Source organism: Trematomus bernacchii, unplaced genomic scaffold (genome assembly GCF_902827165.1).
Source record: "Trematomus bernacchii unplaced genomic scaffold, fTreBer1.1, whole genome shotgun sequence".
NCBI lineage: Eukaryota > Metazoa > Chordata > Actinopteri > Perciformes > Nototheniidae > Trematomus > Trematomus bernacchii.
Genome location: NW_022987772.1, coordinates 1,976,648 through 2,003,065, shown reverse-complemented (window position 1 = coordinate 2,003,065; position 26,418 = coordinate 1,976,648). Strand labels below are relative to the sequence as shown.

At 39.4% G+C, this 26,418-nt stretch overlaps 1 protein-coding gene across 2 annotated transcripts in view; it reads right to left on the bottom strand.

Moving 5' to 3' along the window:
* Nucleotides 1-26,418, bottom strand: part of LOC117497008 (insulin-like growth factor 1 receptor) — an 87,298-nt gene extending 60,880 nt beyond the window's left edge. For both annotated transcript variants that reach the window (XM_034148893.1, XM_034148894.1), the window contains exons 1-2: nt 25,565-26,418; nt 6,108-6,674 (exon numbers count right to left, since the gene is read on the bottom strand). In XM_034148893.1, the coding sequence (XP_034004784.1) occupies nt 6,108-6,674; nt 25,565-25,649 (652 nt within the window). In that variant the 5' untranslated portion in view covers nt 25,650-26,418. The remainder of the gene's footprint in view (nt 1-6,107; nt 6,675-25,564) is intronic.

Genomic DNA, 26,418 nt, shown 5'->3' with positions numbered 1-26,418 from the left:
CCTGTAACTTTATTTCTGATACAGTCATCAGAAGTTAGATGGAAACTTTCAAACGCTTCAACAAAAAGGCATTAATGTGTTTCCACTCAGCTTGTATCCTGACCAGCTCTGTATACAATGACGACTATACACTTTCAATATAAATGAGCAAACAGTGACATGTCAAGCAGAGTAAATTAATCTAGTAACCGCCCCTCAAGTTTAATGTAATCCCTGCAGCCAGAGGTTAACAAAAGACATGAATTCCTTCCAGTAAATCCCTGAAGACCTACTTTGTACTTTAATGATGTGCTTTCATCTCCTCAGACCAGACAAAGCACCGGAAAAACATCCCCCATGCTGTTCAATGAGAGAGTGTGTGTGTGGGTTTCTGTGTTTGGGAGAGAGGGAGTGTGTTTGTTTCCCAGCATGCACGGACATGGCGCTTCTTTTGGATGAAGCCTATGAGTTATGAACGAGTCAAAACACCCAAACCAGATTCCAAAAAAACAAATGAGGGAAGTAAACACGGCAGAAAGTAACCCCCACAATCACGACTACAAAACACTCCACTTTCCCAGAGAGGGAACCCAGCTTTGAACAGTTTTATGAATGAGTCCCGACTGCTTTTATATCAACTCAATGAAAACAAGGGCTTGCACTTTTCCCTTCCGTCGTTTATTAATCCGATGAATGACCGGAGTCTGGAGATAAAATGCCTCTAAAAATAAAAGGTGCCTGTGAACAAGGCACACATTCGAACAATGTGTCTAAGATAAGATTACTGAGGCTTGATACAGGACAAGTAGCACTGCTGGAATGAGTCCTAAGAACCGGGAATGAGTCCGCATTTTACGACTTACGGTTTCCTGTGTGCGCGCGGATCGCGTGGAAGTTTTTAGTGTGTGCACGTGCGAAGTGCGCCCCGCCAATTTGTTTCTATGTGTCTGCCAGTGCAAGAAAGGCTCTTGAGGCCTACTGTAGTACCAGGGCCGGTTCTAGACAATTTGCTGCCCTAGGCGAGATTTCATATATAAAGAATAAATGAAAAATCTCTACAAAAGACAAATACACTACAAAAACAGAAACTTATTGACATAGGTAATATACATCAAAATGGCTTCAAATGTATTCAGTATTGTATGAACATGTTTGAATTGGGGGGGTGGACGTCACATCCTCTAGGGGGGTCCGGGGGTATGCCCCCCCGGGAAGATTTTTTTGAACATTTTAAAGTAAAATGCTTCAATCTGGTGCACTTTGAGCACACAATTACTAGAGACCTGATCTAGGGGGTACAACTCTAAACACCCATATGAAAAATATCGGTTTACATTTTAATAATCAAATAAGTATATGAACATAACCAATAACCTACCATGGCCAATAACAAATACATGTAACTTTTTTTATTTTTGTTGTTCATTCATATCTTATTTTACCTTAACATTTATTTATTCATGCATATTTTTGTATCTCTCCAACTTTAAACGATATTTTTGGTTTACTGTCCTATAGTATACATTGGAATGATTTCAAACCTGTTTTTATTTATCCTAATAATTATAAAGGAGTGCCTTGGAAATATGTGTTTATATAAATTGTGATCAAAATGTTTGAGACCCACTGAGATGACTTAGACTAAAGTTAACTATCCAAACACTCAGAGAGTCCTTTAACCTCACTGAGCCTCTCAGTCTGACAGGAGAGCCCTCCTCCACCCTGGTTGTAGAAACACCTACTTCTTATATCCGTTAGCGCAGCTAGCACCAGATTCTAATAACAATCGCTCGCTCTCTCGCTCGCACTTTGGCTGTGAGCTGCGGGCGCCTGATAAGCCAACATCCCCCACTTTCATCACTTACAGCGCCCATCGTACAGGGCAAATGAAAAGTGTAACCGGGGTGAAAAGGGTGTTACATTTACTTAATTAATCAAAAATGAAAAAGGGTTGCCACTTATTATTTTAATAAAATTTAAAAAAGGTACCTGGCTGGCTCGCCCTAGCAGCGGAGTGCTGCGCCGCCGCTATTTGTATATAGGGGAAACACTGATGGCCTCTTTAAGAGAAGCTGAAGAGATTTTCAAATGTTGTTTTACGACATAAAATATGTCAGTAAATATCCCACTGGTCAGTTTAAAATTAAGGGTTGCTAGTGTTAAAATTAGATTACCAAACTGTATCATTCCCAACATTAGCCGCCTTTAGCTTAGCGGTGGTGACGTGAAGTCATGTGACCGTGCTGTAGTTCCTTTATAGCCCAACATTAGCCGCCTTTAGCTTAGCGGTGGTGACGTGAAGTCATGTGACCGTGCTGTAGTTCCTTTATAGCCCAACATTAGCCTCCTTTAGCTTAGCGGTGGTGACGTGAAGTCATGTGACCGTGCTGTAGTTCCTTTATAGCCCAACATTAGCCGCCTTTAGCTTAGCGGTGGTGACGTGAAGTCATGTGACCGTGCTGTAGTTCCTTTATAGCCCAACAATAGTCAGAATAAGCCTACAGAAATACATCATCACTGCACCACTCTATTGTCAGAGTGCCTGCTGATACTGGTACACACATCAAATTAAACACACATGATTCCCAGTATAGCAGCAACAAACTGGCCTATTTGTACGGCCACATACATGCTACTTGCACACAGGATGGTAGAGCATATAAAACAGCCTCTTCTCTGCAGGTAATGGAGCGACTTCGGCTCTGTTTGGTCACCCAGCTTTCGGCCTTCCTCTCTTTAATGAAGCCTGGTTTTACTACCAGACTCCTCCAATAAACTGGCTAATAAATAGCCCAGCAATGCAGTCTCTGCAGAGAGAGCCGTAGCTTCAGATCGATGCTGTTTTAGATGCATCTTCACAGGGTCGTTCTCCACTTCAGCTATATTTAGTCTACTTAAACTGACTTAAAAAACATCTTACATTTATCTATGCAGTGCTTTATCATTTATGATTACCTAATATAAGATTGATTTGTACACCACCAACCTTAATTGCATGCAAAATAAAGTGATTGCAGTATATTTTAGTTAAATTGTAATAGTTTTATTGGGTATAACATCTTTAATGGCATTTATTTTGGTCAGGATCATCACCACACGACCTATTTATATCGTCTCATGCCCAATTAAAATAACTGTAGTGGTAATAGCTGGAGGATTAGAAGTAGTGATGGTAAACAGTTAGATATGTGATCAGCAGATGGCTCAGTAGTTGAGTCAGTAGTAAGAGAAACCGCAGCTGTTGCACGAGAGCCGGTTATTACAAGTACTAGCGAAGGCATTTAAAAACAATATCCAAATCTATTTCCTTTCCTTCAGCACCGGCTCTCTGAAAAACAACATGTTTGTAGTTTAGACTCAACACAGAGCGATGGCCTTGTGCTGGTACCACATATTGATATGTATACAGTGTTAGATTAATCAATATTATCATTAATAGTCAGATTAGATCCCAAAACAACACCAAGTCAGACTCGCACTTTATATAAATAACATACTGAAGAACTTCATGTCCAGTTTTAGTAGCTTATATTTGGGACGGCTGCTTATTTAAGTGATGATACAAATAACACTTGGAGATAATGGTCACATAAAGGAGTAAAATTAATGTAAATAGTGGAGTTATTCGTCACAGTTGCTGGTTGTTATTGCGTTGATTGGTGGACTTGTCGCATGTAAAGGCTTGTCAAACGTCAGGGGTGGGACGTATATAGTACATTAAAGGGGCCGTATTCTGCTTTTTGAGGTTTTCCCTTACCTGTAGTGTGTCATACATGTTTTAGTGCATGTAAATGGTCTGCAAAGGCTAAAATCCCTCCAGATATATTGAGTATATTGTGGACTCTCTGGTGTTTTCCTGCTGACGTTGGAAATGAAACCTTTACCTGACCCCCCCCCCCCCCCCCTCATGTCTTCCTCCAACATATTCCACCTCCCGGTTTTTTTTTCCAGCATGCCCACACTCTGCCACTCCAACCACCCACAGAGCAGTGTGTGTGTGTCATATTTGCATCTCTGTGATTTGTCGGTTTAAGTGTGTGCGTGCCTCTGTCTGCACTTCCAGTGTGTTTGATGATGGTGACAATGTCTGTCTGTGTGTGTGTGTGTGCATGCAATCGAGGTCGGTCCTGCGACAGTTCCATATCACAAGACTGAAAACATCAACATGCTGAGTCTGCAGCAAGGCGCCAGTCACCAGGGCGCGCGCACACACACACACACACACACACACACACACACACACACACACACACACACACACACACACACACACACACACACACACACACACACACACACACACACACACACACACACACACACACACACCACACACACACACACACACACACACACACACACCACACACACACACACACACACACACACACACACACACACACACACACACACACACACACAGCACACACAGCACACACACACACACACATCACACACACCACACACACCACACACACACACACACACACACACACACACACCACACACACACACACACACACACTCACACACACACACACACACACACACACATTATATTAAAGGGCCAGTTCACACTCACTGTTCATTCTGCGTACTTTAATTAAACTCTGGAGCATTTACTCCTTTGTTTAAGCTGGGAAAACATTTACATTTTACTTTAGTGGAACCAGATAAGTGCCACCCTGTGAGCTTCTAGGGTTATCAACATTTGCCTAAACCCTGATGCAAAGTGAGAATGTGGAAAAGTACATAATATCCTCATCTCAGACGTTGACATCTGACAGACAATAAAAACACGCTCGACAACAACGTATTCTGAGGTGAATTGCAGCCTCGACTGATACCTCCATGTTGCCCTTTCTTCCTCTGCTCTTAACTTGGGAGAAAACAACAAATACCTGAACACAAGTACGTAATGAAGCTTTGCCTCTTTCCTCGCAGCCAAACCACAACATCTAAAGCCGTTAAAGTGACAGGTTTCAGGACAAAGCTGCACTTCACAGATCCCCACAAACCAGTCGAAGCCTTCTATTTGCAACTATTATAATCATTATAAAACATATCATATATATTATTCTGAAATGGACCAATTCTACTTTTACTCAAGAACAAAGTCTGAGTACTTTTACTTTTACTCAAGTACAAGACCTGAGTACTTCTACTGTTACTCAAGTACAAGAGTACTTCTCCCACCTCTAGTAAATTGCAATATATCGGTTAGCTGTTGGACTCAACCAAAATGTTCAAGCTTAAACATGAAGTGCTAAAGACCTCCAGACAGAAAAAAGGGGCATTTGTAAACAGTGTAGCGTTGATTCTTGGTAAAGTCCATAGCAGTGTTTGCATGCACTATGATGAACTGAATGTAAACACATACATCAGAAGTGAAATGAGTGCTTTTCTGATTCAAAGGACAGAAAACAAAGCACTGTAGTATTCCCTTTGAAGAGAACAAATTGTAAAAGCATATATTTATGTACACTTTGACATTTACTGAGACACAAAACTCTATTCAGACAAAGAAAGACTTTGATCTGAAAACACCTGAAAGCCAAATGTCAAAACAGTCTCTGCTCTGATTGTGAACCAGCATCAGGACACATGTTTGGAGAAAAAGCCCCGATGGTGAGGATTGGTGATGACAGCTGGAGAGTTTCCAACTCTAACTCCAAAGGGGCATTTTTAAACAGAGTAGTGTTGATTATTGGTCAAGTCCATAGCAGTGTTTTCATGCACTATGATGAACTGAATTTAAACACGTTCATCAGAAGTGAAATGAGTGAGTGAGACTCACACTTTTGGATTTGAGGGTTTGTTTTGTGGGATATTTGAAATAAACTTGCTATTCGTGATACAGAATAATTTTGAGTTGTATTTTTTCTTATTTTCTAATGTCATTCAATGTTGGGTGTTTGCTATGAGTTGTAAACACCTTTGTGCAGTACCGACTTACTCAACTGTGACTATACAAATCTTAAATGTCAGGAGAGAGACCTGACTGGCACCCCAAAGGAAAATCAATAAACCTACACAAATAAGTCACAATGTGTGCCGAGGGACATCTTCCCTTTACTGAGACAGAAAACTCTATTCAGACAAACAAAGAGTGTGTGACGGCCTCTTACCTTTCTGGCAGTGGTTGGAGTTCCAGCAGCGGTAGTTGTAATTATTGTTGAACATGGTCTTGCTGCACTGGGGGCTGTTCTCCATGATGCCCGGACAAACATCGCTGCATTCCTTCGACTGTTTGTTCCCGGCGATGTAATTGTTGAACTCGGCGTCCAGAATAAGAGACCAATCAACAGAGTCCAGGTAGCAGAGCTCGGGGTTTTTCTCGATCCGAATGGCGCCTCTCGTGATGTTCCTCAGGTTGAGAAGCCCGATGTCCTTCAGACTGGTCATCTCGAAGATCACCAGGGCGTAGTTGTAGAATAGGTTTCGCCCACGGATGACGGCGAGGTTTGGAAACAACGTGCTGAGGCTGTCGAGGCCGGAGACGCGGAACAGCAGCAGGTAGTCGGTGACCATGGTGAGCTTTGGGAAGCTGAGCGAGCGGAAGAACTCCTGGTTGATGTTGTTGTTGTTTTTGTCGCCAATGAGCAAGATCTGCAGGTATCCCTCCACCACCGTGCAGTTCTCCAGACGCCTGAACTCACTGATGTCGTTCCCGATGTCGATGCTGGGGCCGCAGACTGCAGGAAGGGAAGACAGAGAGAAGATTATGAGGGTGTGAGGGCGAATTTTAGGATTGTTTCTGGATTCATCGAGTATTTGTTTAGATTAGATTCCTTTATTGTCACTACACAGAGAACAGCGAAATTCCAAGCATTCCCAGACCTTATAAATATAATTTTGACAATACAAGCTAAAAACTTTTAATATATAATATATAAAGTGAATATAAATTGGACCAATGATACGTTGAACAGTACGCTCACAAAACAATAAAACATTACCATAAAAATACAAGAACAATACGGTCAAGGCAGTTTAGTATGAAAAATGTCAAAAATAACTGTTTGAAAAGTCCACTAAAGTCAAGAGGCGCTTTCACACCAAGTACTTTTCCCGGAACTTTTATATCCTGGAACTATCTAGTAAATCGCATTCACACCGGAATAAGTCCCTGAGGGAGCCGCTGACGTCACTTCTTCTTCTTCTTCTTCTGCTGCTTTGGGTTTACTGGCAGGCCGCAAACAACTTCTGTTGGGACTTCTGGCGTATACTGCCACCCGAAGTCCCCGGCCGGAAGTCCCCGGAGTTGGGGACTGGCTTCAGTAGAAGCTGCTGGGACTCCCAGCAGCTTCTACTGAAGCCTTCCGAGTAAATCGCCACAAGCGCTGACACCTCCTCATCACTCTACCGCTACCATGTTTTTTTTTGTGTTGCCATAAGTTAGTCCTTAGCCGTTTCTCAATCGCGAGGATGCTGGCTTGGTAGCACAGCCGAGCCGAGCATCTTGCTTCAGAAGCGAGGCAAGAATACTTCCTGGCATTCGGAAAACGAAGAGTGGAACAGGCTAGCAAGTGTGCAGGTGTGCGTCATGTGAGAGGCCCCGCCTTACATCTTCCGCCACAGATTTGGGGAAATTGGTCCATGCGCAAAGCATTGTGGGGATTTTAAGGACGCGAAGTCTACCCATGTGCAGCCTCGAAATTTCCCTCAAACCAAGGACGCGGCCTCGGTGGAATTCCAAGTATGCTGGAGATTGGAACAGTCCTTCGGCGGCACTCGATGACGTAGCATCCTTGAAATATTGGCTTGGAAGCCAATATCCTCGCGATTGAGAAACGGCCTCTCTCTGTTGGTGCGCTGGGCTAATGCTAATGCTAATAATGCTAATGCGAGCAAATAAAATGGCGGCTTCACAAAAACTTTTCAGAGTTTTACGGGGCGTGGTTTGCAATTCGCCGAGCCGAGCCAATCAGAAATTGGAACCTTTTTCTCCCCAGGAAAGTACCACTCTCTAGCAGGGACTGAAAAGGGGTGAAAAGGTTTGCAAAAAAAAGTTCTAGTTCCAGATCTTTTTGGTGTGAACGCAAAATCCCAGGAACTATTGGAACTATTCCTGGGAAGTACTCAGGTGTGAAAGCGCCTAAGGATGATGTCTTTGATTTTGTCCAAAAAAAACAACTCCTTGATATAAGGAGAATTTGCAATGACGTTAGTAAAAACCATGATAAAGATATCCCTTAAATAGTGGGGCCCCAGACTGCAGGAAGGGAAGAGAAAGAGAAGATTTAGGGCTCTGAGGGCGAATTATAAGATCATTTCTGGATTCATTGTTCAGTATGAAAAATGTTTTTTTTTTTAAACTGTTTGAAAAGTCCGCTAAAGTCCAGGATGAAGTCTTTGGTTTTGTCCAAACAAAGCTATTCAGTTTAATAAAGGGCTCCTTGATATAAGGAGAATTTGTGTTGACGTTGGTAAATACCATGATAAGGATATCAATTAGAAAGTTATTCAAGTGCACTTAGTTTTGCCATTTTCATGCGTTTCGTGCACTGCTTGCTGAATTACAAACATGAGGAAATGATTTCCCATATTCTTTTATTTCAACAAATTGAGCTAAACTCAAAAGGCATAGTTACAGTTAAAGTGAAGCTTTTAAATGCATTGACTGTATTAACTAACGAAAGAATACTCTGCCTGAGTACCAATGTATTTATCGCAGAATAAAACACATGTAACCTATTTGTGCAAATGAAATAATATAGATAAAAGCTGAATATCTACATTTGTGAGACGGACAACAGCATTTTAGCCTTTGCAGCCCATTTACATGCACTAAAACATAGAACACACTAAAGGAAAGGGAAACCCCTAAAAGCATGTTGTGTAATGTGTAGAACACCTAATTTGCTGTATTCTCCTACATTCTTTATGCTGTATACGTTCATTTAATGGTCTCCACATGGAAAATTACAGTTTCATCAAACAGAACACCTTGAAATGTCTTCACCTATTTGCATAAATACCTGTCTAATGTACAAACTAACAAAACCATGTTCTGAAATAGTGATGTTTTTCAAAAGATGTTTGTTTTCGTACATTCTTTTCAATATTGACAGAACACTAGAGCTGCGCTGTTGTTGACCGAATGTGTTTGCCTGGCAGTTTTCCTTTTCAATGCTCCTTTAACATGGCGAGACAAAGTAAATACTTGAGTCACGCTCTATTCAAGCCGGGTACACAGCTCCATAAAGTTTACATTGCTCTGCTTTTAGCTTATTGTCGCTCTTGTGTCCACTAAATATGACCTCACTTCTTTGTCTCACTGTCCGAGATCAAAAGGCAAAGAAACGACTGTGTACACACACACACACACACACACACACACACACACACACACACACACACACACACACACACACACACACACACACACACACACACACACACACACACACACACACACACACACACACACACACACACACACACACACACACACACACACACACACACACACACACACACACACACACACACACACACACACACACACACACACACACACACACACACACACACACACACACACACACACACACACACACACACACACACACACACACACACACACACACACACACACACACACACAGGAGCTTTACAAGAACTAAGGGATCGTCATTCTCTATTCAACAAAAGTTTAATATTTAAGTGGTGCTTTATTCCAACGATGGCTGACAGGTGCAAACGTGCTACAACGGTCATTCCATTCGGAGAAACACGCAGCTGCTTCGGAAACAAGTTAAATATAAAAACACAATCTTGAACTCATTGAGAAATATTCAAAAACGGTAGTAAACCTTATCCTCAATAAATGTTTGCTTTTACCTTTTTAAGGGGTTTCTGTTATAGCAAATAGAAAAAACGTACCCTTACTTCACTATGCTGTAATGTGCACCCTGTGGATTTAATCGGGAATTATTAAGAATAAAATTGTAATTCCAAGAATGGAAATCCAATCAAATCCTGAGATAATGAAAGTTTCAAATGCCGGCTGAAGTTGGTAGGATCCTCTGGGGACCATGAATATATGCGTTAATTACTTATTGCAAGATTTGAAGTCAAGCTTATTAGTTATAAGACTGACAGACCCAGGCTGCTAAAATGGTTTAAAAAAGGAAGTTTTAAATCAGTGTAGCACCCTCTATTTGATCAGTCTGTAGCAGTGTTTGCATGATGTACTGAATGTAAACACATACATCAGAAGTGAAATTAGTGCTTTATGATCAAAGGACCGAAAAACAAAGCACTGTAGTCTTCCCTTTGAAGAGGACAAATTGTAAAAGCATATATTTATGTTAATTTTCACATTTACTGAGACACAAAACTCTACTCAGACAAAGAAAGACTTTGATCTGAAAACAAATGTACAAACAGACTGACAGTGAACCAGCATCAGGACACATGTTGGGGAAAAACACTCAGGTGATGACAGCTGGAGTGTTTCCAACTCCCACCTGTGTGCTCTAAAGTCTAAACCAGTGGTTCTCAACTGGTCAGGCCTCAGGACCCACTTTTTTTTCTTCATCAATAAATTGCGACCCAAAGGTCTGAAACACTCACATTTATTTCACCAAAAATAGTGCAGTGGCTCAGTCAGTAGGGGCTTGGACTGTGAGCCGTAGGGTCGCCGGTTCAAGTCCCCGAACAGACTTAAAGTATGGAGTGTGGACTGCTACCTGGAGAGGTCCCAGTTCACCTCCTGCCCTGCCGTGGTGCCCTTGAGCAAGGCACAAGACAACCCCCTTCTCCCCTCACTCCCATTGCTCCCCGGGCGCTGTACAATAGCTGCCCACTGCTCCTAGTACTAGACTCCTGGTACTAGGATGGGTTAAAAGCAGAGAACAAATGTCACTGTGTGCTGTGTGCTCTGCATGTGTGACCATTAAAGAGGGTTTCATCCCTTCAATTCTTCTTAGTAATATATAAGCTTCTCAGCATCCACTTTAAAGTAAAGTGAAGAACAGCGCATACATTTTCAGTAAATGTAGTCCATGTAGATACTGCAGTGAGAGTTCCCAAAGAAATGTCGTTGTACTTTGTATGATGACAATACAGATATATTATATTCTATGGGAACAAAACCACATCCTCAACATTGTTAGTTCCATGCAAGGCAGAATATATCCCTTCACAGAACTAAAGTATGCTTTTTAAATGATGGTCATCAAGTTTCTAGAATCAAAATTGAACTGTATTAAATAAAGGCATAGTTGTCTTGTATTAAATAAAAAGGCAGACTCGCACATCCACTCGTTGAGAACCACAGCTCAAACAACCCAGCGCCTGGAGCAGCTCAGAAACATGGAGGCCATTATCTCTCTGTGAGGAGGGTCAGACTTCAGACGCTTTGAGTCATGGAAACTCTCACCCAGCTGCTAACAGGTTATCACACTCCTGCTGCAATGCTATAAACTTTTACTGTATCAGTCTGACACAGTGTGGGAAAAACAAGCAGGACCAGCACAACACTATCCTGACAACAGCTGAGCATCACCCGAGCTTTATGGCTCCACATCAACACTCCACGTTAGGGCTGCACGATATATGGTGTCGTGACGATAATCTCGTTATAATCTCGATATTGACATTGCAGGACGTGCTATTTTTTTATTATTTTTTATTTTTTAGGACGTGCGATATTAAGTAGGCAAATGAACTCAAACACGTCATGTTACAATTCTTTTGCTGCTTGCTACAAAAGGAAAACTTGCGCGGCTCTCATGTCAGGGGTACTTGAGTGAGTGACATGCCGGCTCTGCATGCACAGCAATCCACCAATCACAACCATTCTTGATCAGATCACAGCAGTATAACCGAGCTAGCTCAGCTTGTTGCTCTGATAACTTAAAGTGGACCTATCATGCTATATTTGAATAATATAGTGTAGGACCATACCTATATAAGGCATATTTATACTTTTTTTTTTTCAAAATACCAAACAGATCATGCATTTTAGCCATGCCTCATTTCGCTCAATTTGACATTTTCTAGCTCTGTTTTAGCAAGGGTTGATTCAGTGAGAACAGCACCATCTAGAGGCCTGGCATATGTACTACAGCGTCTCCAGCGCTTTCGAACGGCAATGGCCGTGGCTGTCTCCTCCTGATTGGTGGAGTTGGCCCAATAGCCGTAGCGCCACCGTCCTGACGTCAGGACAGTGTTCAAATCTGGATCAGTTTTTATCAGATCCGTTGCAGCCCCTTTTTTAGAGATTTGGGTATGGAGGAAAATAGAGAGGGTTGTGTTTTCTGACACTTGGTGAGTTCCCTGGAACACCGGGGACACATATTCATGTATAAAAGACGTACAAAAGTGCATTTTGCATGATAGGTCCCCTTTAAGAAGTCCGTGACTAAAATCCTTCATCCGGTTCAATATAGTTAGAAAAATACCAATTGTATAGCATTAAAGTATTTTCTTCAATTCCTGTATTTTTTCATATCGCAATATATATCGCAGGGGAAGAAAATATCGCAATGTCAGTTTTTTCCAATATCGTGCAGCCCTACTCCACATGCATTGTAGAAAGGGATAGGCTCTTAAAGCTCTATTGATCTGGAGATGATGGCCTTATCTATTATTAATTATCCTCTCATGCACCCTGAAATAATTGCTGTGAAACAAATACTTGTATGTCTTTTTCTCACAGTCAGATGCCCTTTCAAGTGGGGTGATATGGCACATGATGGGAACATTAAAAATATATTTCTCAGCCCTGAATTCGCTTAATATGACATGGTGTATTGTGGGAACGTTTCCAAAGGGGGTTTCTGTTTCCCAGCAATGCTGACTCTCAATATACAAGACCCAAGGGAACTTATCAAATGGTTTGACTAATGGAATCACCAAAGTCATCGCTCAATGGTTCATTAGGTGAACAGTAGCCTAGTATTCATGTTTAGGAATCAGACGATCAATCAAACAATCAATCTGTGGATCCATCCATCAATTACATAATGCCATTAGTCAGGGTGGAACGGAAAGTGGAATATGAAATTGTTAATAGGTAAATCTGTCAAATAAAAAACATCTTATATTTTTACAATTTCTTTCCTAATTTTTTACATATTACTTAATTCATTCCCAATTTTTTTGATTTTTATTTGTGTTTAATGCACCTTTTTTTGTAGGTTTTAAAAAGGGTATAGTAAATAGAAATTGCAAACATCTTATATTTGTAAGCTTGTTTTTCCTGTAGCCACTGATTGAGTGATATCGATGTTTTTGGTGTAGTTCAATTACCTTATTTTTGATGATTCTTCCTGTTTGACCTATATTGACTTTTTATGTTATTGTCAAGGGACATTTTTATGTGGTAATTTTGTGTTTTATTTCCACCTTATTGTTGTTAAATGTGGGGGCACAGTAAATAGAAATAAAAAACATGTGCAGGTGAGATTGACACCTGCTAAGGGTTTGTCTAAAAACATCATAAGGGAGAAATTACCTATAAATACAAAAATAAATATGCAAATAAAATATTAAAGTGTACATTTGTGACTACCCGATCCGCATCCCTACCCGATCCGCATTGCGCATGTGCGAGATGGTCCGCCATATTGGACAACTACATACGGCAACTCAAATAGGACACTTGACACAGTGGCGTTTGGCAAAGCAGAAAAATAAAACTAAAAAAACCCGACAATATTAATCTGAACGAGAGAGATGAGTTATTGTTATTACAACGTGACTTCACTATTATTTAACAACTCCTTTTATTGGGTTAAGTACATTGTGAGAATAAGTGACAAATGGATTTAACTTCTGACAGCTATCATACTGAATAAATATTGACTGTGAATGTATGCAAAAATGTATGGCATTAATAATGTGTATCTAATTACATTAACTGTGAATGACTCATATTTCAAATAAAATAAAATTACATAAAATATTTTTGTATAGATATTTGAGACGTTTATGACTCGCGCATGCGCAATGCAAATCGGGCAGCCGTCTAGACGTCAAATGTCCTATTTGGGTTGCCGTATGGAGTTGTCCAACATGGCGGACCATCTCGCACATGCGCAATGCGGATCGGGTAGTCACAACATTAACCAAATGACTTACCAAAATATGTAATACAAAATGTAATACAAAAAGGTATGCTGTTATATTTCTAGTATTTATTTCCTAAAAGCACCTGTTTAAGCTTTATTAAGTTTGGTGATGTTAATGTTTACGGTACTTTATTTTATATATATATACATTTTTTAATGAATTTATATTTTATTTGTGTTTTTTTGCATCCCTTTCCGGGGGATCTTAAACATGGGAATAGTAAATAGAAATAAAAAACAAGTCAAGTTATGGTAAAATAAACATTACAAGCCCATCTAAAAACACCACCAAAGGGAGGAAATACAAATAAATATGCAAAATAAATGACTATGCATAACTTAAACATGCCTAATCACATCTAAAATAATATTCAGCTGCTGATAAGATGTTTGTTTTACATTTGCTTTCTTTTTGGTGTTATATGGTTTTCTTAAAGCGTAAAGGGAGAAACCTCGATCTAGATCAATGTGTCACACCCCAGGGCTGAACAAACCACTGTATAATCTTAGAAAATAAGCCATGGTGTAACATTTTATAAACCTGTCATAACAAATGTACTGTTTCCTCTTATATTCAGAATAGACAGACTGCAAAAACTGACTATAAATGAAAATCTGTAAGACCACTAAAACTCTCAATGCAGAATATTATAGCACAGTATTGATGCTAATACTAAGATCTGTTGTTCCCCATTACATAAATATGGTATTTATTCACAAACCACACTTTTCCTGATGTGGAATAATGTTTAATTTCCAAAAGAACTCCCTGAACTTTTCATCTGGTAATGGAAATGATTCCCAGACCTCTCAACACGGGATTAATCTCATAAATCCATCACTAATTCATATTCTCAAAGATAGCGTTATTAGATCATTATATTCAAATGTGTGATGTTTTGCTGTGTTGCAAATTGTCAACATCTGGTGTTTCCAAATGTCTGATATTAATTAAGAACATGATATCTAACAAATTGGGATCTTTAGTCGTGAACAGCAGATGTTGAGTCAGATGCACAAAAAGATAATCTCCACATATTAACACCACTTTATGATTTATGAACTACAGCACGGTCACCTGACTTCACGTCACCACCGCTAAGCTAAAGGTGGCTAATGATGGGCTATAAAGGAACTACAGCACGGTCACATGACTTCACGTGACCACCGCTAAGCTAAAGGTGGCTAATGATGGGCTATAAAGGAACTACAGCACGGTCACATGACTTCACGTCACCACCGCTAAGCTAAAGGTGGCTAATGATGGGCTATAAAGGAACTACAGCACGGTCACATGACTTCACGTCACCACCGCTAAGCTAAAGGAGGCTAATGATGGGCTATAAAGGAACTACAGCACGGTCACATGACTTCACGTGACCACCGCTAAGCTAAAGGTGGCTAATGATGGGCTATAAAGGAACTACAGCACGGTCACATGACTTCACGTCACCACCGCTAAGCTAAAGGTGGCTAATGATGGGCTATAAAGGAACTACAGCACGGTCACAAGACTTCACGTCACCACCGCTAAGCTAAGGGTGGCTAATGATGGGCTATAAAGGAACTACAGCACGGTCAAATGACTTCACGTCACCACCGCTAAGCTAAAGGTGGCTAATGTTGGGCTATAAAGGAACTACAGCACGGTCACATGACTTCACGTCACCACCGCTAAGCTAAGGGTGGCTAATGATGGGCTATAAAGGAACTACAGCACGGTCAAATGACTTCACGTCACCACCGCTAAGCTAAAGGTGGCTAATGTTGGGCTTGCTGTCGTTTAGCCGTCGCATTTAGACACTTGTTAACAACCAACCTTTTTATTCCACTTCACCAATGGGGTATTTACTGATGCTCTTCAACTTGTGTTAATAACTGACAGGCATCTAACCAAAAATATGTTCTTAAAAAACACTGACGTCGAGACAGGACCTCGAAGTGGTAAAATGTCAACTTATTTTATGACTCATTCCTGTGGAGGTATATCATTGGACTAGACTGTAGATCTTTGCCTTGTGGTTGAATGATGGGAGGATGGTGCGACAGTGTGGTATTCTTCAACATATTTCCAAGGTCAAAGTATCCCCAGGTCCGTTTAGTGAAGCAGAATAAATACTTTGAGTATTATTAAAATGGAAAGCCTTTAGGAAAGAACATCTACACACAAAGTAATGAGTGGAAATGGACAGTCGAGGTCGTGTTCTCTCAGGTTTACTCATCAGACAGATTCATTAAATGACTTATTACTCATGCAAACCATCAGAAATGTTGTGTGAATATTTCCTTTTGAGGAACTTAAATTATCAGCTTTTTATACCTTAAGAGAGGAAATGTGTTTCTGTCACGGTGACAGAATATCTAAGGTGAAGAAAGCTGAGCTCAGCTGTGGTAAAGTTCACCTCAGATGCAAATGTTCCTTTACCCGCATCTCCTGTATGTAAAGGGTATTAAAATTCCTGATGTCACAGCAATCTTTAAGCACAGCTCAGAGAAAGGGAAGCAAAATCTCTTTTTAATCTTTAAGGACAATATTTAAAGAGGCCCTATTGTGCATTTTGGGGTTTTCCCTTTTCATGAAGTGTGTTATATAGGTTGTAGTTCATGTAAATAGTCCACAGAGGCTAATATCCCTGTTCCCCAGCAGGAGAGGACTCTTTAAAGTAGAGACACTACATACTGATATACACCTGAACATCAGCAGGAGAGGACTCTTTAAAGTAGAGACACTAAATACTGATATACACCTGAACATCAGCAGGAGAGGACTCTTTAAAGTAGAGACACGACATACTGATATACACCTGAACATCAGCAAGAGAGGACTCTTTAAAGTAGAGACACTACATACTGATATACACCTGAACATCAGCAGGAGAGGACTCTTTAAAGTAGAGACACTACATACTGATATACACCTGAACATCAGCAGGAGAGGACTCTTTAAAGTGGAGACACGACATACTGATATACACCTGAACATCAGCAAGAGAGGACTCTTTAAAGTAGAGACACTACATACTGATATACACCTGAACATCAGCAGGAGAGGACTCTTTAAAGTAGAGACACTACATACTGATATACACCTGAACATCAGCAGGAGAGGACTCTTTAAAGTAGAGTCACCACATACTGATATACACCTGAACATAAGCAGGAGAGGACTCTTTAAAGTAGAGACACTACATACTGATATACACCTGAACATCAGCAAGAGAGGACTCTTTAAAGTAGAGACACTACATACTGATATACACCTGAACATCAGCAGGAGAGGACTCTTTAAAGTAGAGACACTACATACTGATATACACCTGAACATCAGCAGGAGAGGACTCTTTAAAGTGGAGACACGACATACTGATATACACCTGAACATCAGGATGAGAGGACTCTTTAAAGTAGAGTCACCACATACTGATATACACCTGAACATAAGCAGGAGAGGACTCTTTAAAGTGGAGACACGACATACTGATATACACCTGAACATCAGGATGAGAGGACTCTTTAAAGTAGAGACACTACATACTGATATACACCTGAACATCAGCAGGAGAGGACTCTTTAAAGTAGAGACACTACATACTGATATACACCTGAACATCAGCAGGAGAGGACTCTTTAAAGTAGAGACACTACATACTGATATACACCTGAACATAAGCAGGAGAGGACTCTTTAAAGTAGAGACACTACATACTGATATACACCTGAACATAAGCAGGAGAGGACTCTTTAAAGTAGAGACACTACATACTGATATACACCTGAACATCAGCAAGAGAGGACTCTTTAAAGTAGAGACACTACATACTGACACCTGAACATAAGCAGGAGAGGACTCTTTAAAGTAGAGACACTACATACTGATATACACCTGAACATCAGCAAGAGAGGACTCTTTAAAGTAGAGACACTACATACTGACACCTGAACATCAGCAGGAGAGGACTCTTTAAAGTAGAGACACTACATACTGATATACACCTGAACATCAGCAGGAGAGGACTCTTTAAAGTAGAGACACTACATACTGATATACACCTGAACATCAGCAGGAGAGGACTCTTTAAAGTAGAGACACTACATACTGATATACACCTGAACATCAGCAGGAGAGGACTCTTTAAAGTAGAGACACTACATACTGATATACACCTGAACATCAGCAGGAGAGGACTCTTTGAAGTAGAGACACTACATACTGATATATACCTGAACATCAGCAGGAGAGGACTCTTTAAAGTAGAGACACTACATACTGATATACACCTGAACATCAGCAGGAGAGGACTCTTTAAAGTAGAGACACTACATACTGATATGCACCTGAACATCAGCAGGAGAGGACTCTTTAAAGTAGAGACACTACATAATGATATACACCTGAACATCAGCAGGAGAGGACTCTTTAAAGTAGAGACACTACATACTGATATACACCTGAACATCAGCAGGAGAGGACTCTTTAAAGTAGAGACACTACATACTGATATACACCTGAACATAAGCATCTGTTCTCTTTACTAACACATTTTAGACACATTAAATATCTGCCACTTTGCTCCAACTGGTACCATCCATGATCATTTTTTACATACAACATATAACTATCAACGAAACACCAACCAAAAGGGGTTAGAAAAACAAAGATCTCCTCACTGAAACACACAACACAACACTAAAAAAGATGGCCATTTCGTGCAAATTAAGTAAGCAAACTAGCGAAAACAAGTTTAATTCGCCCTATAATTCTTTCCCCTAAAGCTTGTTTTACCACAGTGAACTCTACAGACACCAAATATAACCAAAGTACAAACTTTACTACGGCTGACCTCTGTCAAACCCTTTCCAAAGCACACTGGAGTTTGTGGCTTGTACTGTACACCCAGCTAGAAAATAATTAACTTGTTTTGCTTTTCTTTCATTTTAATTGAGGATAATTCGGTTCTCACATAAAAAATAAGCTTTTCTACCACAACTGCTGATTTCTTCTCTGCAGAGAGCCTCTGGTGAGTGTTATGAAATGCCTTTGGAGTGATTTAAGGCAGGCAGGGTGCTGGTATGTCTTTCTCTGTAATCTACTTGTCACACTGTCAGCAGCACATACCTGCTAATGCAATCCAACACCTGCAGAAAGCAGAGATGGTAAAAGTACACACATCCTTTACTCAAGTAGAAGTACAGATACTCGTGTTTAAAAATACTCTGGTGAAAGTAGAAGTACTGACTAAACTTCTTTACTCAAGTAAAAGTAAAGAGGGCTTTGAAATGTACTTCAGTAAAAAGTACCCATAACTAGCAGCTGTTTTAAAGAGTACCTGACCTCCCTTTATATTAATAGAACAATAATGTCATTGTTAGCTAATGAATGTTTCCATGCTGAACAACGGCAACATGACAACGTTTTCATTGGTTCCTCTTCTTTAGAGAAGACCAGGAAATGATGGATACACGGATCGTGTTCAAATCAATAGGCACGCAATGACTCTAAATAATAATGATCACGCCACCAAACACACATTCAAACTAAAGGAACCAGCCTGTTTGGAAAATGTGAGAAGTAGAAAGTACAGGTATTTGGGTTCAACATGTAAGAAGTAGAAAGTACAGGTATTTGTGTTCAACATGTAAGAAGTAGAAAGTACAGGTATTTGTGTTCAAAATGTAAGAAGTAGAAAGTACAGGTATTTGTGTTCAACATGTAAGAAGTAGAAAGTACAGGTATTTGTGTTCAACATGTAAGAAGTAGAAAGTTCAGGTATTTGTGTTCAACATGTAAGAAGTAGAAAGTACAGGTATTTGTGTTCAAAATGTAAGAAGTAGAAAGTACAGGTATGTGTGTTCAACATGTAAGAAGTAGAAAGTACAGGTATTTGTGTTCAAAATGTAAGAAGTAGAAAGTACAGGTATTTGAGTTCAAAATGTAAGAAGTAGAAAGTACAGGTATTTGTGTTCAACATGTAAGAAGTAGAAAGTACAGGTATGTGTGTTCAACATGTAAGAAGTAGAAAGTACAGGTATTTGTGTTCAAAATGTAAGAAGTAGAAAGTACAGGTATTTGTGTTCAAAATGTAAGAAGTAGAAAGTACAGGTATGTGTGTTCAACATGTAAGAAGTAGAAAGTACAGGTATTTGTGTTCAAAATGTAAGAAGTAGAAAGTACAGGTATTTGTGTTCAAAATGTAAGAAGTAGAAAGTACAGGTATTTGTGTTCAACATGTAAGAAGTAGAAAGTACAGGTATTTGTGTTCAAAATGTAAGAAGTAGAAAGTACAGGTATTTGTGTTCAAAATGTAAGAAGTAGAAAGTACAGGTATTTGGGTTCAACATGTAAGAAGTCAAAGTAAAAAGTCGTCAGAAAAGTAAGTAGTGGAGTAAAGTACTGACACCAGAAACTTAGTAGTAAGGAAGTATTTGTACTCCACTACTTCCCACCTCTTGTAGTAAGACATACATGCCAAGTGACGTCAAATCACCCTCTGGAGCCTCAAAGCTACGCCAGCATGGACCTCTTTCATGGGAAGTGCTTCCCCTACACTCTCGTTACGAAAATAAACAAAAGGTTTCGGATCAAACATGTACATTAAGACGGCAAAATTCATCAAAATTGTAGCGAACTCCCCCAAAATACCCAAATGGCAGTAAGCTAAATATTTGCTAAAGGCCGAATATGTGTTAAAGGACCCCTATTATACTCTTCGTAAACATTATATTACAGGTCTCAGATATATACAGAACCTGAAGTGAACGGCTTCCCACACACTCGTGATGGAAATACACGTTTCTAGTAAAGAATGTACATTTAGAGCCCAATGTAAATACTGCTATATTTAATTTTTTAATGTTATTATAGTTTTCTTATAATAGCTCTCTATCTGTGTTTTTTATTAATTTTTAACTTTTATGTATGCACCATGACATCAAGTCAAATTCCTCGTACGTGTCAACCTACCTGGAAATAAACCTGATTCTGATTCAGTATGGTTCAAAATAACTAGCTGCAGTTAGGGCTGCTAAAGTTCCTTTTTATTTTAATTCAAAAGTCAATTTGTTGTATTTTAGCGGTATATTTAAACCAGCAAGACATGACTGGGTACACTTAGACATAACAGAACATAAGTGTTTGGTACAGATCCTCTTAAATAATCATAACATAGTAATTGTTATCATTTGAGATAAGAATTATGATTCTAAAATGATGAATGGCACTTGCAATATCAGTCACAAATAATCCTAGTAAGTCTTTTTTGTCCTAAACGTGCAGTCGTAGGTGCGATGACTTTGACTGGTAGAATTGCGATATGATACGCAACATTATAAGGCAAAAATCAGGCCTCTCTGCAGCTCCACAATGCTTCATTCTGGAAATAATGATAACAGGTGAAGCAGCTTAATAACTCTCTCCTCTTTCACAGCGACACATTTTTAAACAGCTGAGTACACAAGCCTATCTGTGCAGCTTTGATGAGCGTCCAGATCACATATTTACTTTTGATGCCCTTTCTCCAGCTGCCCTATGTGCAGATAATCAGAGGAAATCCACCGGAAGTCCCACAAGACAAGAAATAGGGAAGCACTACGCACTGTAAACACCCTCAGCCACTACACTGCAGCGAGGCTCTTCACTACAAACTTATTTACTCCTCAATTCCAGAGAAGGCAAAAGTACAGACATCCTTTACTCAAGTAGAAGTACAGATACTCGTGTTTAAAAATACTCTGGTAAAAGTAGAAGTACTGACTAAACTTCTTTACTCAAGTAAAAGTAAAGAGGGCTTTGAAATGTACTTCAGTAAAAAGTACCCATAACTAGCAGCTGTTTTAAAGAGTACCTGACCTCCCTTTATATTAATAGAACAATAATGTCATTGTTAGCTAATCAATGTTTCCATGCTGAACAACGGCAACATGACAACGTTTTCATTGGTCCCTCTTCTTTAGAGAAGACCAGGAAATGATGGATACACGGATCGTGTTCAAATCAATAGGCACGCAATGACTCTAAATAATAATGATCACGCCACCAAACACACATTCAATGTGTTGGAGCGCTAGCCAATAGGAGCCGCTGTTTTCCATACTGATGTCACTTTGTTCAGGAAGTCAACAAAGGAATCTAGTGGTTTACAGGGATTTTAACCTTTGCAGACCATTTACATGCACTAAAAACCCTATATGACACACTACAGGAAAGGGTAACACCTCCAAAAAGCATCATAGGGCCTCTTTAACCTAAAAGGCGCTGTCAAACCACCAGACGTCATCCCACAGGCCATAAGACTGTTAAACACCTGAACCTTTGAAAGAACATCCATAAACATTCATCTGTTTGCAACTTACAAATTATTTATCTAATATATCATGTTCCAATTACTTGTAGACTCTCCTTGCACTATTCTATTTAGTTTGTATTTACTTGCACTATTTTATCTGTTTTATTGTGTTGCCCTGTTGGAGGAGCCTGTGACCTCAGATTTTTTTTCATTGTCATATCTACACTAGCTGTGTACACATGACAATAAAAGCCTTGAAACTTGAAGATGAGCCTGGTGACCTCTGCCCTTTAGTCCTGACTGATACTGGAAACCAGCAGGAATGCTAACGAGTTTAGCCACACAAGGAATCTTTTTAAACGTTCCCACTCCGGAGAAGTACAAGGTAGCTTTAAAATGGAAATACTCAAGGAAAGTACCTCAAAATAATACTTAAGTACCGTGTATTGTTTACCAAAGCAGAGCAGAAACTAGTATACAATCAGCAAATAAAGAGAGCAATAAAAACACTTATTTAAGTCGTTTAAGCGGGGAATAAACGCAGGATTTCGATGTGAGAAACTCTCCCAGGTTTGTCCTGTAACCACCGAAGCTAACAGTAAACTCTCCGACACACAGTTCACAAGCTCCTCACTCTTTCCAATCAACAGAACTTAGTCTGTTTTGCTTGCGAATGTACTTTGGCTTGTTCTATTTTAAAACCCAGACCCTGGTTCAATCCCCCGCCCCCTCCCCAACATGTCATGATGAATGGGATGAATCAGGAAACCCTAGTTTACGGTACAAACGGAAACATGGAAACGTTTCAGGTGGCAACACAGGGGAAAATATACATTTGGAGTTCATATAGGAGGGTTAGAGTTGGTACATTTTCAAGGTTATATCAACATTTTAATATTTTACTTTATTTATCGGCAGGATAATTGGGTTATGTGACGGTTTCAGCTCCATTTGAGAAGGAATACGAAATAAGAAATATATACAATCCAATAAAAATATGTTTATTTCTGTGTAAAAATATAGAAAATTGTAAATAGCTGTTTATTCAAATGTAGGATGTTGAAGTAAAAATGTCCAATAACATACAAACTAATTACTAACTGTACAATAAAATTAAAATAAAATAGAATATAATAAAATAGTTATATGAACATAACAAGTTAAGGTAAGTATATGTAATAAAATGATAACATTAAATAAAGATTTTTATATAATTATAAGATGTGAATGTACTACAATATAAAACTTGTGAATTACAATATATACCATGTATTAGTATTCATAAGGTATTACTGCTGATTTGCAGTTTACATTTTGACAGAAGCTTCAATTTGATGAAGTGAGTCCTCCTACGTAAGCCATCTGTGAAACCAGTTGGTGTTTCTCGAAGACCAGTCAGAATGTAAGAAGTATAGTTTGTTTTAATAGATAATATTTGGACTATGTATGCATGATGGCTGCCGACAATACCAACACATTTCCAAGGTCAAAGTATCCCCATGTTTGTTTAGTAAAGCAGAATAAATACTGGGTGTAGCGACGCAAACGTCTAATAAACGATGTTGCTTCAGAGGCTAAATTTAGTCCATCGTTGTGATTCGTTCCTAATAAGAAGTGTGTGATGAAGTTCATGATGTTTGATAAAGAAAATAAACAACAATAACCAGAACTATACGGTCAACAAAAAGTACCCCAACCAAATCACCTTCTTTCTCTTCCTACAAAAACCCAGCAACACAACAGGTGGACTCAATAACTTACACCCAGGTGACAATTACCAGAAATGGTGGGGTAAACAAATGATGATATAATAGAAACGACCAACAACAACAACAACAACAACAAAATAAGGCTCCTACATTGGGAGTATTATTAAAAACGAAAGCCTTTTCATCCCACAAAGTAATGACTATTGAAAATCAAGGTTGTGTTTACTTTGTATCGTCAAAAACCTAAATAAAATTAGTGTTTTTATTGCTCTCTTTATTTGCTGAGTGTATACTAGCTTCTGCTTCACCTTTAGTACACAATACACGGTACTTAAGTATTATTTTGAGGTACTTTCCTTGAGTATTTCCATTTTAAAGCTACCTTGTACTTCTACTGCACTACATTTCAGAAGCAAATATTGTACTTTTTACTCCACTACATTTATATTAACACTCACAGGTACTTTGTACATATAAAAACACATAATGTGGTATAATGCAGTACTGTACTGAGGTACTAGCCTTGAAGTACCTCAATTTGCTCCACCTTAACTACACAACTGAAATGCTCTTATATGGATAACAGGATAAAATAATAACCATAATAAGATCCTTTTAACTTTGATACTTCAAGTATATTTAGCTGATTATACTTCTGTACTTTAATTGTATTGTGAAATTAGCCATTGGGCAGAATTAGTACTTTTATTTTGTGTATCCATCTATCTATCTATCTCATGTGTAATACTTGTCAACACTGCATAATAACTACCCAATTTAGGATGAATAAAGTATCTATCTATCCATCTTTTTCCCATATTTGAACAGCATTAGTTCTACTTCTATTTAAGTACAGCATCTGAGTACTTCTTCCACCTTTAAATGCAGAAACAGTTCAGAAAACATGTTTTCTCTTTTGACAGTGATGCACTGATGTATAAAAGCAGCAACAGCTCACCTTATTTCCCATATTTAATAAGCATTAGAGCCTGAAAACGACAGTGTATTATCCAATGTCTATATGTGTCTGTTGCTTAGTGAAAATGTATATTGCAGAGTATACAAATGTATATAGTATTTTGTTTATTTTATGTATTATTTACTCTAGTGATACATGTCTTTTAAACAGGGAAAATGTATATATTTGCTGTTCATTTGAATTGTGTATTATGTTTGTATATAGATAGATAGATAGATAGATAGATAGATAGATAGATAGATAGATAGATAGATAGATAGATAGATTTGTCACAGCAGCAGTATGTTCATGCATACAACTATTTATAAGGTGGATTAAAGTATAAACCTAATACAATTAAAATAAACAGCAAATATAACCCAATCTACAGTTATTTGACAACTTGACAACCCTGCAAGATGTGTTCCCAATTTGTCATGAATAAAGTATCTAACCATGTGTCTTTTCCCCATGTTTGCACAGCATTAGAGCCTGAAATGAGCAGTGTTCTCCCCGGTGTGTGGTGAGGTGTTTTGGGGCATCAGTACTCACTCTCTGCGGTGGCGGGCCGGAGGATGAGCCCCAGCATCAGACCCCAAAACAAGGTCAAATCTCTCCATTCCGTACCAGACCCCATTCCTGGATGCGTAAATCCTCCCAAATCCTGTAAATAAATATGTGGAGAGGAGGAAACGTGACGCAGAACCTGCAGAGGAATAATAAAACCCCTCTTTTTTTTAATCTCCAGTCTGCAGCTTTTAGCAGTTAGCCGGCTAATGGAGCTAATAGCTAATTCTGCACACAAGCTTGCAGGGTAGCTAAGGGAGTCCAATGCAAAAAAATAAAAAATGCAATCACCGACTTATTCCTCTTGCCAGGAAATGTGAAATCATAGTCCAGTTTTATCCCTGTAAACGTTTGTATAATGAAACCAATGCGGTTACACTAGCGGCGGGGATTCCTCTGTAATCCGCATCTTCGCACTCCATTTCTGGGGGAAAAACGCTCAACGTCCCGCTGCTGCTGGAGGGTCCTCAGTGGGGGGGAACAACCCTTAAAATCGGGATGGAAAGAGGGTATCTAGGCAGATTAGAGGCATCTTTAATCAATGCATGGTCTCTTTGTGTTAAATACACGACGTTTGTTTGGAAATATCCAGGATAAAATGTAGTTTCGCAGCCTCCTCCTCCTCCTCCTCCTCCTCTTCAGCCGCTCATCACGTTGTTGTGGTGGGAGTAATTCAGCCTCATATCAGCGGGAAATGAACGTTTTTCCAGCGTTTTTCTCCGGGAAATGTCCAGAAATGATCGTATCTGATGTTTCCCGTCGATATTTAGTTAAATAGGTGGTGTTTTTAGACGGATAAAGGCTCAGGTACACGCAGTCTGCTGCTGTAAACACGGCGC